The sequence below is a fragment of the Rhipicephalus sanguineus genome, chromosome 3 (assembly GCF_013339695.2).
Source record: "Rhipicephalus sanguineus isolate Rsan-2018 chromosome 3, BIME_Rsan_1.4, whole genome shotgun sequence".
Lineage (NCBI taxonomy): Eukaryota > Metazoa > Arthropoda > Arachnida > Ixodida > Ixodidae > Rhipicephalus > Rhipicephalus sanguineus.
Genome location: NC_051178.1, coordinates 211,449,885 through 211,468,256, shown reverse-complemented (window position 1 = coordinate 211,468,256; position 18,372 = coordinate 211,449,885). Strand labels below are relative to the sequence as shown.

Here is an 18,372-nt window from a genome sequence, read left to right as displayed (position 1 = left end):
GACATTATTTCGTGCAAAAAGCCTAGTCAAGTCTACCGCGGGAAAACGTTGGCGGGAAACGCCATGCTGCACATAACACTAGGGAAGAAGCGAGTGGAAGGCGGTGCTGCTCGTGGGCACGCAATAAAAAGAAAAGGAAGTGTTCGATAAGGGCAACGCAGATGTCGGTCTCTTCTCTGTCTCTACATTATAGGTGCCGAAACCCGGGGGAAGACAGACATCCTCCGCACCAATACCGCACCGAGGATAAAGAAGCCATTCAGGCATCGCGGCACCCTTCGCGGCGCCACTACCCGACTCCTTTCCGAGGTCAGCAAGATCCTCCTGCAAGGCACTTTACCGTCTTCCGCCGACAAGCAGAAAACTGGCAGGCTTCGTGAAAAGACTTGGTTCTCACTGAACTGGACAAACAGATCGCCAACATCCTTGACAGTAAAGAGTTTGATGAGAAAATTATGGGTGCTCTAGATTCAGAGCAGACCAAAGTCGTCGACAGGTTTTGGTCCTACTGTCATTGAAGCCAACCAGACAAGGCATGCGAGGACAAGTGACCGATCCAGAAATTCCATGGCAGCTGCCTACTCGGACATCACCGGTGAAAACCTCGCCGATATTAGTAGGCCATGAGCACTGGGATTACGAGTCGCCTAGCTGAATATGCAAGTACCCATCTTTGACGGTGAGAACCCCGAGTGGCAAAGGGTTGTAGGAACACTACGAGGTGACCATTCACACGCATCCCGATCTCACCAATATCAAAAAGTTCAGGTACTTGAGGACTTACTGGGCTGGCACTTTGAAGTGGGCCATCGAAGGAATACATCTGGCTGAGGAGAACTACAATATCGCCATCAAGGTGCTCACCGGACAATATGGCCGGAAAGATCTCATTGATGAACACATAGACAGCCAACTTGCCATTGAACCGATCAAGTCATCGTTGCAAGTATCAAGGCTGAGGGACTGCACGAGCAAATACAGTTAAGGACCAGTAGTTTGGACAGCCTTGGCATGCCGTCTACAGAGTATGCGGTTTTGCACCAACTGTTGATTCATTCGTTGCCAGAGAACCTTGGTAAGGAAATGGCAGCAGCACCAACAAAGCAGAAGAAACCAAGACAAGAAAAAAGAGACAGGAACAGGAAGGATGCTGGTACTTCTTGGTGCTGCTGGCATTTCCTTACCAAGAACTATGTACCAACTTGCCTAACAAGCTACTTTAATGAGCCAGAAGACCTGGCGATCCTGTACCATAAGCACAAGAAGACTGACCCAGACGTCGTGGACTTTGCAGTGCAATCAAGAGAAGTGAAGGCTATCCTAAAGTTTATTCAAGATGAAGTGGAAAGTCGGGAGTAGAGTCAAATGTCACGTGAGAAAACTACTTCAGGGAGATCGTCAGCAAACCGCAAAGAAATGGACATCTTGACACCGCCTCATCTACCATCTGCCGTAGCACTGGCAGCACGCCCATCATCGCCGGGTGTTACTTCAAGGCCCGGACAGACTGCGGCATCCCAAGACATGACGTGTCACTGCCGAACCACGCTATCAGAGGAGGAAAAGCGCAAACGGCTATGGTGGCAGGACATCCATTGGGACAAGCCTCTTTCACCTGAAATTGAGGACTTGTGGAAGAAGCCGGTATTGGAACTTCCTACTCTGTCTGCCCTTCGCAATCCACGTTGCCTGATTGACGTCTCAAGATCATGGAGACAGGAGAGTACATGACCCCTCTCTAACGCAACTCTGCGAGGACACTGAGGAAGCAAGGGCGCTAACACCACTGCACTTCTTTTAACCAGCAAGCGCGTTGTGGGACTACCAGCAAGAACTACCGGCTATTTGGCTGGTATGCACGACTTGCAAAGGCATGTGAAGTGCAAGAACGAGCACCTGCTACGATTGTGGAAAAGGAGGAAGAAAAAGTATTTGCTTCTCGTGTGCTCCGGTCATCACTGCGAGCCACTGTCTTCGTCCCGATTGCGTTTGTGACTCGGTGAATGTCAATGACGAGAACGAGCCAGCGCTGCAGAGAGAATTCGACAGAGTAGTTGAGGCACTTCCAGGTACAGACAGCATCAAGGGATATTTCAAGATCGCCTTCCCAAACGGCCAGAAAATCAGGCATGCCACTCATCGGATGTACCTCTAGGAGGCAAGCGACCACACTGCGGCCATGGGAGGATGTCGAGTCTACCGCGGGAAAACGTTGGCGGGAAACGCCATGCTGCGCCCAAGACGAGAGAAAAGGTGGGGGGAAGGCGGTGCTGCTCATGAGCACGCAATAAAAAGAAAAGGAAGTGTTCGATCAGGGCAACGCGGGTACCTGTCTCTTCCCTGTCGCTAAAAGCCTGATTGATGGCGCCTCTTTGAGCATTGGTTTTGGCTCCTTGTTTACACAGGAGCAGCATTTCCTCTTTGCATAATCATAGAATATGCACCAATAGGTTAGCGTGTACTTCTTGAAGCGTTCCTAAACTCCATTTTGTCCACTTCAAATCAGCTCCAAAACACTTATCTTTTCTGCTTCAAATTTGCTCCAAAACACAGTTCCTCCTGGTCCATATCTGCTCCAAAACAGCTTCTTTCCTGCTCCAAAAGTTGCTAAAGATCCTAACAGACTGGACTATTGCTGGTTGAGCCGATGGCTTCTGCCAAGGGCACTGCAGGCCCTAACACAATGTGTGTAAGTGTCCTTTTACACAGAGGGCCAGCGCCATGGCATGTTTGCAACAGCCATGACATTCAACCCTGCAGGTGCAATCAGCTTGTGCAAATTTTATTTCGTGTGCCGATAAATAGCGGGGGAAAAAAAAGACCGTCGGTCCATGCACGCACAGATGTAGGCATTGTCAGACAGTCCGTAGAACAGAACCAGCCGGTTTAAGTGCACATAACTATAATGGTGCAGAAGGCGAAAATTCTAAGAAAAGTTTCATACAGCATAATTGGCAACTGGAGTGCTAGATGAATGACACGCCGCACGAAAGATTACAGGACGGGCGCTTCATGTGGTCTCTTCGTCCTTTAGAACATGTAATATGTCAAATCATCCAAACTAAATGTGCAAATTCCACCTTTAGCAGCTTCCTGGCTGCATTCTTACAGATGTTGCATGCACACGTGCAACACATACCTCTTCCTCACATGCACACATACCTCCACCTCACAAATGTGTGTAGAGGTAGAAAAAGTTCTACTTCTACAAACTGTTGCATGCACACATGCAACAGTTTGTAGAACTTTTTCGACCTGTACACACATTTGTGAGAAGGAAGTAACAGAGACTTTTCATCAGCAGTTGCCACCAGTCGTTGCAGTAGCACTGCAGTCACATCGCATGTCCAATTCCAAAAAGCAGTGCACAAGGCCTACACAGGCTACGTTGCCTACGAAGAAGGGGCTGAGAGAAGGTTGTTTAGGCCTATGGTATGACATGAGTATGAATGCCCAGGGAACGAAAAGAACTTTCTCTCCATGAACATTTAGAGGCCTGAATTGTCAAGAGAATCACAGAAACCACACTACAAAGCTAAAGGGTAAACAGATGAGTGAACCACATGCTTTTGACAAAGACTGCATATACAGCAGACTCGCATTAAAGCACAATGGTTTCACTTCTGCCAGCCAAAAAGAGTTCTTGTGCTAGGAACAGCTAATAGAAAAGTCTGGCTTTCAAATGAGACCAAAATGGGTGTGCTACTTAATGTGGTTCCTGCACGGTGCGCTATTGAATGGGACTTTTTGAGGTGCTTTGGTGAGCAAAAATGGTGATGAAACTGACCTGAAAAAAAAAAAAAAAAAAATCAGAAAATTGTTTTTTTTTTCGAAATTTTTCCGCCTCCCAGACCAGTGTCTCCCCTTAAAGGGGCCCTGCAACACTTTTTGAGCAGGGTCAAAAAGCGCTGCCAATCGGTAGTCGAGGCTCCCGAGAACACGCGAGCCAAATATTATAGTGAAGCGAGCGGCCTGGAATTTACAATAAATTCTCAGTCAGCTGAAAATCGCTCCCTCTTCTCTCGACAAATGATGTATTAGTCCACAATATATGACGCGATTGTCGGCAGTTCCACCATTGGCTGATGTTATAATCACGATAACACCCTCATTATTACCTTCGTTGTCAATTTTGAGTTCAATAAGTAGATAATATGTATGTTTATATTGTGTTACGCCGTTAAAACACCGAACAAACATTAATATTAGCACTTCCGGTCTCACCGACAGTAGTTGCGTGGTTGCATTTTCTTCACCATGCGCAGTGCCGAAATCGTGAATATTTCTGTGCTTTTGACCATCGCCGGTTGCCGTTGAGAGTGGCAGCCGTTCGAGTGTTGCCTCGTCAGCTGGAAACTGCATCGTCGGCACGTTCTCACGACCGACCGAGGCAGCGGTGCAGCATTTCTCCGATAACAATGCTGGCGCCGGCTAGCTTAGGGTACTTGTGTTCGCTGTATGGCGAGGGTCCCGTTCGCTGTCTGTTCAGTATGTCATCGAGCCGTACCTCGGCGTATCCTCCCCGTAGGCTCACGTTCCCGAGAAACCGCGACACAGCAACCAGACTCGCATTTTCACGGTAGCTGCAGACAGCCAGGGGATGGGTCCGCGCCGGCCCGATGCCCCACGATCCTTTCTTCTAGTCTTTAGTTCTTTGTTTTCAGCCCGCACTCGCTGTGCGCCCGCATTCGAAGAGCAAACAGCATCGAAGTACCGCCACTGGGAGAAGAGTGCATGCAGCTTTGCCGTGTTGAATACGATTGAAGCGCGAGCAGTGCGACGAGGCGGTGTATCAGAGTGTGGGTCGAAACCCATCTCAGCTGTCATTCGTTCCAAACGCACACGCAGGTTTGCGTCCATGGTTGGCAGAGCGATGAAAACACTACGGCAGTTCGAGGTGCACACCCAACGTTACCAAACCGACTCGCAGTTTTCAAGCATGTGCGATACACGGTGCGATGGAGACGACGTCCACGCAAGCTGACAGGAAGTGGCGCCACAGACCACGTGGTTGCGCCGAGATGCTAGAGAGAAAAAAATAAAGAAAAAAACTCTTCGGCACCTCCTCGCACCTCCATCCTCCCTCCCTTCACGCCCTGCGTAGCTTTCCGCGCGCTCGCGGCGTTGAGTGGAGGAAGAAAGCTGCGGAACGTGATCTCTATAATTTGGTAACACCACTTAGACTTGACGGATTCGAAAAATTTTTGTGGCATATGACTCGTGAAGAGTCATACGTCAATAATGAGACTATTCCAATATAACTAAGAAAGGTGTTGCAGGGCCCCTTTAAACGGAACCTGAAGGGATTAGAAAGATATGTTCCATTTAACAGGAGTTCCATTTACTAAGAGATGAAAAAGGGTGCAGAATACAAGTACGAAACCAATCTTGTCAGAAGCACTTGTTCCATTTAAGCAGCAGTTCCATTTAAGAGATTGCCATTCACTGAGAGTCTACTGTATGTCCATAGTGTCAATACTATGTGATGGACCCATTAAACCTTAGGACGACATGCGAAATACCAGCACAAACGGTACTATTAAACAAAGAAAGGAACACAGTGTAGCCAAGTATGCCAAATCAAATCAAATGTTTTTTCACAGGCTAAGTGGCAAGTTGTGCAATGTGATTCATACCAGAAAACAAGGTTGCTCACCTCTACAACATAGCTGTCCACTATGTCAGGACGTGGCAGGAACCAGTGCCTGAATTCCTCCTTGGTGAACACAGGGGCAAGGTCGAACTTCTCCAGGTACTGGCAGAGAAGATTTCGCAATGAACAATTTAAGAGCCGAAGCAACGATAATATAATTCAAGCTAGGCTGCAGGAAAAACAAAAATGTTACTGCTGATGAGAGTGCACAGTGATGTCCGGAAATAAGCCAAAGGCAAGACAGCTGGTGATACAACCATAATTGCCCAAACTAACTTCCTATGACATTATCGACTGAGCAAATATGTTTGGGCTTCTAGTTAAAGGGACCTAAACCACCCCAAGGTGAAATAGTATAGTGGCCATTGTATACCTGTCTACACGGAACATGAGGCTGTACATGAGTAGAGTTACAGGCACTTGATGATCAACAACGTGGCCACCACTCGTTTCTCACTTTCCTTCACTACTCGCACCCTCTCCTCCTCACCGAGTGCTCTTCTGAGGATGGGCTGTGGACTCCATCCTGTCAGGCAGCCACAAACAGTAACAGCCATGCGGCATGTTGCTATGCAAGCAGCTGTTGTGTTATGTCTCTCCCTAATTGCACCGCCAAGCATAGGTACATTCAAGAACAATTGTAGTTCCAAGTACGAATGATATGTTACTGTAAATTCCAAACACAAACATAAACATGTATGTACAATAAGCATCCAACATAATGAAAGAGCCAGCACAAGTGCACCTAATGAGTGATGGAAAGACCGAGAAAAGAGCATAGCATTGTGTTTAAATTTTGTGCTACACATGCAGCACGTAGCGCTGCCGCCTTTGGGATACAGTCGAAACTCGTGATAACGAAATTCGAGGGAACGAAATTCTCACCGCAACGAAATATTTTCGGAGCACCGGTGAACGCCCATAGGAGTCAATGCATTTCGTAACTCACGACTACGAAAGATATTCATACCGCAGTCCCTCATTAACGAAATTTTTGAAACACGAGTGCCAAATAATCTACTCTCGCAATATTAACTACATTCGAAAACTGCTGAAATGCATTCATGCTACACTTAAATTGTGCAAAACTATCGCTACAGCGCACTTGAGAAGCAGCCGCCATCATTGTTTACAAAAAAACATAAAGCTGGCGAGAATGATGATGATGATGGCTTGCCGAAACACCTGCTCGTTATCGCGGACTACGTAACCAAATCCACATTCCTCATGGAGTTTTGTTCGTTGGCTTGGCTCTGTGCTTGGCTTTGTCGGGTTTGCACGCACATGGTCGCGTGTGTGGAGCCATTTGTGGAGTGTTTGCTTGGTAGCTTGGTGTAACGTGAACTGTGTGTTGCGATTGCTTCGTCCGATTTCGCTGCCTGCGAAGATGCCGCCTCCAAGAAAAAGCGGAACTTCATCATGCTGGAAGATAAGGCTGCAATCATCAGTGAGGTGGAAAAGGGCAGGAAAAAAATGGACATCGCCAAAGAATTCGGCGTTGCGTGCAGCTCGCTGTCCACGATTGTGTGCTGATCCGCGCTGATCCAGCGGAGCCGGAAGAAGGTTCGCCTGTAGGCGCACTTGATGACAGTACTGGTGACCGCGCAGTGCCGCCATCACTGACCAGTGCATGGGGCGAACTTTGTGCCGTGGCAAACGAGATTCCCGATCCCGAGGCATGAAATTGCTGCATGGTAAGGCCCGTCAAAGCAAACTTACTGACCTTTTGAAATAAAATGTGTTTTTTGTAAATTCCATGTCTTTTCTGCCGCATTCTCGCGCTATCGAAATTCCCACAAGAGCGAAATTTTGTGCTTTTCGCGCCAATTTCATTATTGAGGGTCTCAACTGTAGTCGATCATGACGGCATTCTCAACTCAATGTGCATGCTTATTGGTACACTTTAAAATATGTCGGAGGTGGCTAAGGAGCACTAAGTGCTAAAAAAACAACTCGCAATGCATTTTCAAACTACAGCACTCCCAAATCCAAACACTGCCATTCAGTTTATGAGCGATAATATGTAATGACATTGTATTATGCTTTGTCAACATAACACAACGGATGTAGTTGTGCATTGTACTGTTTCAGAATTTTAGTGCATTATATAGCCCTAATGGCTAGTGTGCAAATGAAATTCAAATGCAATAAAACAAAAGCCTTACATGGGCGACCCCCTATTTATGCGGAACATAGACGAAACTAAACTGCATCTAATGGTACTGGGAGCTGCACTACAACAGGTGCCCTATGACTGTGCCTTTAAATAGCAACTGTCACTCATATTCAGAAAAAAATCTGGGCATTTCCACTACTCCTAGCTTTCGTTTCCTCAGCCCACAGGTTCTTACAAAGTACAGAGCAGTGAGCAGGTTAAAGAGGGCAACCTCACGAAGTAACAACATTCACTGGCTAAAATCTTGCAAGTGAGATGAACTCCACAATTTTCCTTACGTTTTCCAGCAAAGCATGTGCTTGTGCCGTGTCCGACTTTCGGAATTGTCTAAATCCTGGCGTCTTTGGCTTCTAAAAGAGTAGGAAAAACAAAAATCACACATTAGATCAAATTGGAAACATAAACAGCGCAGGCAGGCTTCCACAGGCACCAATAAACACCTTATAACTAGGGCTCTGCGTTTTCGGAGTTTATTTCTTGGCGGAAATTCAGCACTCATGGGGGTTAATTTCTCGTAAAGCCCCGATTCTCCAAAAGTGGAAGATTAATTTAGCATTATTCTCAATACTCCAACATCTAAGATGAAATGAGATCTGAACATGAAAATATTAGAACACACAAAGCGTATTTTAGTTGTCTGGAAGGCTTGAACACACAAGCACAAATAACTTGAATACAAAACACCCATGTTTGTGCATGTTACGACCTTAAAGCTTGTTGTAATAGACGCAAACCAGGGGACAGTACAGTAGAACCCCGCTGTTATGTTCCTCACTGCTGTGTCTTCCCGGCTGTCGTTTTCCACCGGTGCCGGCATAAATCCCGTAGGATCCAATGTATTGGGAACCCTGCTGTTACATTGCAACTGCGAGACCATTCCCGCATGATACATCGCGAAGTGCACTTCGAGCTGGCCGTGCGGCTGCGCAAGAAAGCAACCATGTTGACTTTTCATGCAGCTTGGCCTGGCTTGACTGTAAGATTAGCCACATGAGTGGTGCAAGCGTAACGCGTAACGTACTTTCGATTGGCGCAAACAAAAGCATAGGCTTTGAGATTTGTATTGCAAAGAGGCGTCTATGATGTAATTAGTTTTAAACTTGTTTTTAGCACTCGCGAAAGTAAGGCCTTCGAGATTGGCGTTTGTTTCCGCCGTTGCGTTGCCGCAGACTCGTCGTCATCATTATTTGTGGGAGGAGTTCGCGCCGTTTGAGATCAGTCTCGTGGCGCTGGTTGTGTTGCGCGTGCTTCGTTATTTCATGCCTACAACTATTGGTGCCAAGAGAATTACATAGGTTGATTACATTTCTGTAGAAGACGCCGTTCTCAGCTTCGCAGTTCTATCTGTCAGCCAGACCGTGGCTGAGTTGTGCCAATGCATGCACCAGTGACGACGTTAGGAGTTTGTGGAGCAGGAGTCATTTTCTTCGACAATTGCTCTCGGGGGTACTTTCAGTTTTGCAAGGCGTTCCACTGTCTACTACAACCCACGGCTGTCCGGCACTGTGCTAACAATGCTGCATTATCGCTTGGAGACGCCGACGCATCCAGTGACAATCTCACGAAGGTATCGCCAAAAGTGATCGTTTGCCAGGTGTCGGCTGTGGTGGCACTAGATTTATTAAAAGGATATGACACTGTAGGTGCTCGAAAAACTGCTGCTCGGACATGAGTAAATGCACCAGGCAAACGTGAGCATTTCCAAGCGTAAGCATTCGAAATTAAACTCTCTACCACTAAATATTTTTTTCATTTTCCCTGCTCTTACGTTTATTTCTTACGGCCCCTTCAAAAACGGATTAGCGGGGCTCTACTGTATATCAAGATGCCGTCTGGCGCTCCCGGGGACCCTACATACGTTGCTTCATTGCTTTGTGCGCGACAAGCCCTTTGTTAAATGTGCAATGGGTGCGACCTATGAGATACTGCTGATGTGAGGTAAAGTTTATATTGGCCAAACCGGCCGATGTATCAAGGACCGCTTAGAACATGCCCTTTCTATGATGAACGGAACATGGTCATATTGGCCGTTAAAATCAAGGTCATCAGATAAATCCGAATTGTCAAAAATTTTAGCGGCGAGTGTTTATCTTATCCGAAAACCGGGAGCCCTACTTATAATCTGGCCAGTGTTGGGATGGCTGTAAATGCTCTGAATGGTTTAGCATATAGTAGTGTCTTACTTCAGGCAGCCGGTAGAGCTTCAGTGTACGCTGCATTGTCATGTTGCGGCTCAAGTGAGAGAAACGGACGTCTATTAGCTTGCGCGGGTTGAGTGATCGATGCCAGTACCTGGGGACAAAGAAGAGCAGCTATGAGCTTCATTGTCAATTTGTGCAAGTACAACTAAGCATTTGTGCTAGTACAACAACAATATCGAAGCACCCGCATTGTTTCATTCTTTACCGCGCATGGGGCTCAGATTTGAAAACTGCGCTTTCAACGACACCAAAGCTTGAGTGCACGTGATCTTAGGTGCTCCCCCGCTGTGGGGCGCTACTTTCTTATGGTGTTTAGGCGGGCATTTCGAACTGACGCAAAATTGTTCTCAATTAACGATGCTAGCATTAACTATACGATGCGTTTGAGCATTTATGATTCAGTTTCGAGATTACCAGACACAGAGCTACAAATTACAGTAAAAAAGTCGCAAACAAAACTTTCGCTGTCAGGGGTCCTTCAAGCACTTTCTCTCTCCTTTTGCGCCAGCGTGCGCACTGAAAGCTACACAATGAGGTGACAAAGGGGCAAGAAGCTACATCAGCATGCGTCAAGACCTTGAGCACTTTCCTTTTTTCTCTGCACGCATTACCTCACTTTTGACATGACCACGAGTGCACTAGAGTAATTCTGCAGCGTGTAATTCTAGCATTATAGAGCGTGGCGCAGGGATGTGGTGGCACCCCATGGCGGCCACGGTAACTATGCAGGACTATGCTCAAATCAGCCAATGGCTTGGTCTCTCAACCTAAGATGTAGTCGTGTACGTCTATCACGAAATTTGCCAAGAAAAGGGTGCGCAACTTTTAGCTGTCTTTGAAACGTAATCGCAAATTCCCTGCTGCATGCAGTGCTATAATATTTGGCTCACATGTTCACAAGAGCCCCAACTAACGATTGGCAGCATTTTCTGACCATGTTCAAAAAATGTTGCAGGGCCCATTTAAGGTTGAACGTCTGCTTTGTGAACTTTTTGGCCAGAACGAGTCCAGTACATAAGTGTGGTGTTTGTACTTTCAATGTACTTTCTTGTATTTTGGCTAGTGTTGTGCAGTAAGGGTTCTCAGAACTTGTCCAGATATTCATTTAGAATATATAATCTATCTGTACAGACAGAAAAAATGACCTAGACATGAGAAGGCATTATAGAAATTCACAATGTCACAGTAAACTGTCGCAGGAACATTAAGGACACCCATGTCTTTTGAGGTTTACCATGCCTGATGTTGGTCTTTTGGAAAGTTAATTTGCTACTACAGCACGACCTCCTGTCGGCTCACCTGCAAGTTCCAATGGGTTTCGGCAGAACAACACCAGCTGTGTAGACAGCCTGGAAGATGCCGCGACGGTTGACACGCCTGGTGATCTCCCGGATCAGGACAGGTGCCACCCGCTTGGAACGCAGCTTTTTGTGCACACACAGGAAGTTCACCTCAGCCATGCGCTGTTTACTGCAAGCATTGCAACCACACATTTGTACAATCAATCAATCAATCAATCAATCAATAAATAAATAATTTTTTTTATTTTTTTATATAAAAAAAGGAGTTGCCCCATAAAAGCTGATGCACTGAGCAGCACAAGCTCTTTGTCACTTACACCGCCACTGTATCCTCCCAACTTTCACCCCTGATGTGATCGGGGGTTTGCCTATTGGCCGTGAGGTCGAGCAGAGTCGGCACCTAGCGGCGAGCGGACGAAACCCCGTGGTGTGGATGGCTCCTTGCGTCGTCTGCCAGGCACACCGTGTTCGCATGTGTGTGTACGCCATGCATATCCTCAGATTACAGCTTATTCCGTTGTGCTAGCACAGTATCAAATGCTTCTACATACAGTAAAACCTCGGTAATTTGTACTCGGTTAATTGGGAATCCCGGATAATTTGTATTATTTGCGCGGTCCCAAATTTTTACATGTAAATTTAACCGGATAATTGGTGCGGCCAGTCTGCGACTTCCCGGTTAATTGGCACACTTGGCCGCGACTTCCAAGATATGCAAAGGGTGTTGCGAATCTCGGAGGCTGTAACTAAAACATGCATTTTTTTTTTTGATGTACGGATCTCGAAGGCCATGTTTTTTTTTACCGGAAATACGTCGTAGACGCCATGTTTTAGCAATTGCCAGGCGGCGATGCGTGCGGTTGCGATCATGATCATCATCATCTCAACAGCGATGTTAGCCACTCTAGCGAAGTGAATGTTTTGTGGAGTCTTTGTGCCATTTGGATGTCGGCTGGCGAGCATTGTGCAATTCGGTGCGACTGCTCCATTTGTCTCCTGTCTCCGCTTGAGTGTCTTCACTGTGAATTAGTTGATTGAGGTGTGCTTGGAAGGAAGATGCCGAAGTACAAGAGCTTGTCCCTGCACGAAAAGGTGTGCTTAATTGAAGAGGCCAGCAAGTCGACGGCGTCGAAAACGGCTCTCGCCGAAAAGCAGCCACGTGCCTCTGTCAACGCTGTGCAACATCATCAAGAATAAGGAGAAAATTCTCGATGCTTACAGCAAGACGCACTCGTCAAAGCGTACACGAGTACGCCCGCCTACGTACGCCGACGTTGAAGCAGCTCTGATCGACTGGCTGCAGAAAGCCAACGCAGCACACCTTCCTGTGAATGGGACCATATTGCGTGAGAAGGCCAACCAGCTGGCGCTGCAACTTGGACATTCTGAGTTTAAATGCAGCAATGGATGGTTTTGCCGATTTAAGGAGCGCAACAACCTGACATTCGTGACTGTTTGTGGCGAGAGTGGCAGCGCGGATCAGTCTGTTGTCGACGGCTGGAAGCAGCACACCTTGGCTCCACTACTCGCCAAGTACGAAGCAGCAGATGTTTACAACCTTGATGAAGCTGCTCTGTTCTACAAAATGTTGCCTACGAAGACGTTCGCTTTGAAGGAGGCAGACATTAAGGGGCGGAAACAGAACAAAGATAGAATCACTGTTTTGTTTGGTGCAAGCATGTGCGGTGAGCACAAGCTGCCACTGCTTGTTATTGGGAAGACAGAAAAGCCTCGTTGTTTCAAAAATGCACGACTGCCATCCAAGGATGACCTGATCTATAAAAACAACAAGAAAGCTTGGATGACGGCTGCACTCTTTGAAGAATACGTGCGGCACCTTGACCGCAAGTTTGCGGCCGCAGGGCGCAGCGTTTTGTTCGTCGTCGATAATTGCCCAGCTCACGGCGACATTCAGAACCTGCAGGCAATCAGGCTGGTCTTTCTACCCCCGAACACGACGTCGCTATCGCAGCCGATGGACCAGGGCGTCATACACCATACCAGGAAAATATATCGCTACAATCTGTTGAAGCGAATGCTCCTTTGCTATGACAACGGAAAGGAGTATAACATTGACCTCCTCGGTGGTATTTGCCTCATTGTTCACGCATGGAGGCAGGTGGAGGCCACCGTTATTCGACGGTGTTTTGAGCACGCCGGTTTTGTGAAAGAAGAGGCAACCTCCGCTGAGTTTGCTGTCACCGCTGTCACTTGCCCGTTTGATGAAGAAGGGGAGACTCTCTGCGCTCGATATGAGGCTTTGCACGCGGACGAGGAGTGCACTCCAATCGGATTCTCCGAGTAGGCAAATGTCGAGTGCACAGTGCAGACGTGTTACGCCGACATCGACAGCGAGATAGCTGCGAGATCGACCGATTTGGCCTCTAATGTTGACAGCGATGACGAGCCCTCCCGAGCACCCCCTTTGGCGGATGTCATCGATGCCTTGAGTGTTGTGCGCAGCTTCGTCGAGTGCAACGGCGGCGAGGCTGAGATGCTGCACCTCATTGACAGGCTGGAAAATATGACTTTCAGTGCTGGGAACTACCGAACGCGTCAGTCACGCATGGAGGAATTTTTCTCCAAGTAGGCTGACTTGCCACAATAAAGGTGTGACTTCCGTACATCACGTTTTCTGGCTGATTTCTTTGATTTCGCGTTGTTTCGGATAATTGGGAATCCCTCTTAATTGGGATATTTTTCTCGGTCCCGAGGCCTTCGAATTAACGAGGTTTTACTGTATGTCTACAAGATATGCATAAGCATTTCGCCTTACGAGACTTGCATGCACTCTAATAAGTGAGTGCATGCACGTGTCGGTATGGCGCTCAGTCTAACCGTTGTACCGTCCATTCACCAAAATCATTTCAATGTGGGTACCACTTTGACGTTCAAGCACATCACATAGTGCATTTGGCGTGGTCCTAAACAAAGGAAAAAGTACTAAATGTCGAGGTGTGAATGCAGGATTTTAGGGACACCATCTCGTGAAGTGTTGGCGATTTGGAAATCGTTGAGATACCGCAAAGCATGATGCATCTGCAGAGGATGGTTAGCGGTAAAAAAGACCTGAAGCCACGCATTTCTACAGCAGTACGCATATTCATGCAAACAGAAAAGCAGAGTGCACAAAGTTGTACTTCACCTAACTACGCATAAATGCGGGCTCTCTTTTTTTTTTTTGTAGCCGCTAGAGCAAGAAGTAAATACTTCATTGGCTCAGTGGCGCAACACTATTTATATTGTGGTATAGGCAAAACACAATTGAAACACGCGCAAATAAAGCAAGAAAAAACATCGAGCACAGTACAAAACACGAATGTGACTAAAGGCCAGTACCCCATTGATTGGCAGATTGTACTTCTCTCGCACGTAATGGGAAAGTTAGGCCGGTTTCATGCATTAATGTGGCAATGGAGGGCGAATACATCACCATTAGGCTTCAGTCAATGTGCTTTATTCGCCGACAATAGACTCAAACCGCCTACAGCGAAGCGCCGCTGCCTACATTTGTATACGCGCTGCCAACCGCCTATCCACACAAGCGCGGCGACTGCCACCTGTAGCCCGATCTCGCGGCGAATAGGACCGCGGAGCAGAAGGGTCTCAGGGAGAAGTCGAGCTCAGGAGCCGGAGCTGATAACCGGAATGTTTATTTACATGACGGTCTCGCGTTATAAAGCCTTGGTCTTCCTCAGAGCCTTTGTTGGAGAAAACCATTGAGTCCAGGATAGTCCAATGAACACGTTGTCTTCATCTCCGCCCACTAAAGGAAAAGTAAAGCACCGCCTCCTTCTCACCCCAGGAAAGAGAGAAGCAGCGCACCTGGCCAACACCACCTGGCACGGGGAGGTGAACAAAAGACACAATAGGGCACTGTCAGGTCTGTTGTCAGGTGTGTTGCCAGGTGCAGTCTGTGGCCGGCGCAGGGGACAGCCAGCTGACCTGCTGCCTGTCAGGTCACAACACAAAGACACCGCCTAGAATGGGAAAGGTGCCCGAATTGTCCAGTGCATCTCCCAGAAGGCAGAACAAAGCAGTTCATCTTCAGTCTATAAAATCATCAAACTCTGCCAAGCGTGTCCAAGGCAAATTGCTGCATCTGGTTCACTTCAGGGAATGTTGAGGGCGAAGAAAGCAGACTCGCCAATCCAAACCAGAACTCAGGTGGGTTCGTGTTAAAGCACCAACTGGTTTAGATAGTAGGGTGACTCAAAATGAAGTTGACGTTGCCTAACCGCTTGACCATGCTATAAGGTCTGCACCACCACAGTGATGTGATTGGCTGAAGCCATTTAGAAGCAGGTTTTATGAGCAGCTGAAAGCATGTTTTAGAGCTGGAAAAAAAGACTTTTTGGAGAAGCCAAAAGTGCATTTTAGAGCAGAGAAAAAGGCTTTTGGAGCAGCCAAAAGTGCAGTTTGGAGAAGGAAAGAAAAGATTTTGGAGCAAACAAAAGCGTATTTTAGAGCAGGGAAAAAGGCTTTTGGAGCCACTAAAGGCTCATTGTTGAGTGGAAAAATTGAATATGTGACAACCAAAGCAGCTAAACAAAAGCAGAACTAAGCAGCGCTCCATAACATTTCATGCACATACAGCTTGGACTACTTATAGCGTAACCGCTTATAGTGCAGAACCGGCTATAATGCGGTATTTTCTTACTCCCATTTATCCTCCCACAGAACTCCATGTATACGCATAGCGCTTATTGCGCAGCCCCCAAAATGAAAGACAGGTTAAAATGGGGCTCAGATAAGCGAGGTAACGACCGTGCTTCTCAAGGGAGGCACGCCAGTCGAGGAGAGAGAGCGACGAAGGCGTTACGAAGGAGGAGGGAGCGCGAAGCGAACTAAGGAGGAGCAGAGCAGGAAAAAAAAAAAGAAAGAAAGAAAAGGATGCATCGCAGGCACACAGTGTAAAGAAGGGTTGTCTGGGCGCCGGAGAAGATTTTGCTCCAGCCACTTGCCGCGTGTTCCGTGCGCCAGTGCTGGGAAGTATCGAAGATACATGTATCTTAGATACTCTTTGTGTACCTTGTATCTGTATCGCGATACATCTCGCAAAACGTGTATCAGTATCTGTATTTCTGATACATTGAAGAATGTATTGTGTATCTTGAGATACAGGATCCTGCGAACGCAACACCACCGTGCGAAACAATAAACGCTCACTGAACTCCGCTTCTCAATCTGATACTTTTGCCACTAAGCCGCCACAATTAAAGTAAACGCAGTGGCATCATTTTATCTTTCCGCCAGAGTTTCCAAGCGAGGGCAGGCGATGAGCTCTGAGCGTCCCTATCGATGGAGCAGAGTCACGTGGTAGACCAGCGCGCAAACGTCTACGCTCAACAGGCCTTTCGTCTTCTCGTTGCAATGCAAGAATGGGGCGTGATGTGATCGGGGGTCTGCCCACAGGACTGGGGAGCAGCCTGGCCTCGGGGAGAAGTCGAGTTCAGGAGCCGGAGCTGATAACAGGAACGTTTATTTACATGTTGATTTGGTAGCGTGTAGAAGCCTCATGGTGGCTTCTAGCAGCCTGTCGTAGCATCGTCGTAGCATGCTTGGAGCGTGCCGACGCTCGCGTTATAAGGCCTGGGCCTTCCCGAGATTCCCTGCTGGAGGAAACAATCAAGTCCAGGACAGTCCAATCAAACACGTTGCCCTCATCTCCGCCCACTAAACGAAAAGTAAGCACCGCCTCCTTCGCACTCCAGGAAAAAGAGAGGCGGTGCACGTGGACGACGGACCATGACTGGAAATGGGCTGCGTTGTCAGGTGTACTGTCAGGTGCAGTCGTTCCTTGCCGGTGCAGGTGACGGCCAGCTGCCGGCCGGGTCACGAAGAAGTCACAGACACCGCATAGTGTGGGACAGGTGCCCGATGAAGAATCTCCAGGGCTCGGCTAATTGTTCGGTGCATCTCGCAGAAGCCTGAACATAGCAGTGCACAAGCGACTGCCTCCTCCGAGCAGCCTGGACTGCAAATAGTTCATCTTCAGGCCATAAAGGCATCAAAGTCAGCCAAGCGTATACAAGGCGATTGAAGAGGGAACTGACAGCCTTGAAGGGTTCAGGACACAAGTGCAGTGTTGTCGCCGCATCTGGTGCGTTTCGGGGAACGTTGAGGTCGAAGAAAGCAGGGGAGATGCCGCCATACCATTCCAATGGCCCAGCGGCGCGAAGCCTCATGTGTAATAGTCCGATCATAACAGGCTGCATAGTGTCTCGTAGATTTCACACATCGGCAACTTGAAGGACCTCGTGGATGTAATTTTGACTTATATGCAATGAGATTGACTTAAATGCAAATCTTGGCGTACCTTTCTATCTTGGCGTACCTTTCTTTTTCTTTTATTCAATGAGTTACTAAAATCATAATTTGATTGTTAGCACAAGCTCTTTCTAAGCTGTCCTTCTTTTCCATACCACCCATTAGCTATGTCACCGTACTGTTTTTTCCGGTATGCTTACTGCAATATGTCTTTAGCGGGCTGCCAAGGTAAGCTCTCTACTTTATTCGTACTTTTAACTGTCTGCTTCATTTCTGCTGCTGTTTACTTGAATTTACTGTTATGTCAAGGTGATGTTGAGAACAAATATATAACAATCTGCGCATGCCTAGAGTATACAGTAACAATGAAATTATTACTCAAACTTGTCCATCTCGGTTTGGTTTTGTTTTGCATGATACTTGCCGATTTTCACGTGAAACTGCATGCAACGAAAACCTGTATATAACAAAATATTGCCAACATTTGTCAATTTGTTACATCCAGGTTCAACTGTACTTCTTTGCTTTTGACACCGCCATTGACCTTCTAAATGAACTTGGGGAAATGCGCAACCCCCACAACCACGTAACAAACACAACTGACGCCTAGGCAGGTGGCATAGGCCTAGCATACAAAATGCACTTGAACCTTCTCCAAACCCGGTAGTGCTTCAAACAACTCCTCCTCTAGAAAGAGGAGGAGTTGAAAACTCCTCCTCTTTCTAGAGGAGGAGTTGTTTCATGAAAGACCGCATTCATGAAAGACCGGTT

General features: G+C 47.3%; 1 protein-coding gene across 1 annotated transcript in view; it reads right to left on the bottom strand.

Annotated features, from left to right (window-relative positions):
- Positions 1–18,372, bottom strand: part of LOC119388236 (glycylpeptide N-tetradecanoyltransferase 2) — a 67,860-nt gene that overhangs the window by 20,130 nt on the left and 29,358 nt on the right. Inside the window, exons 7-10 of the mRNA XM_037655898.2 lie at positions 11,330–11,500; positions 10,013–10,121; positions 8,108–8,179; positions 5,657–5,755 (exon numbers count right to left, since the gene is read on the bottom strand). Of these exons, the coding sequence (XP_037511826.1) occupies positions 5,657–5,755; positions 8,108–8,179; positions 10,013–10,121; positions 11,330–11,500 (451 nt within the window). The remainder of the gene's footprint in view (positions 1–5,656; positions 5,756–8,107; positions 8,180–10,012; positions 10,122–11,329; positions 11,501–18,372) is intronic.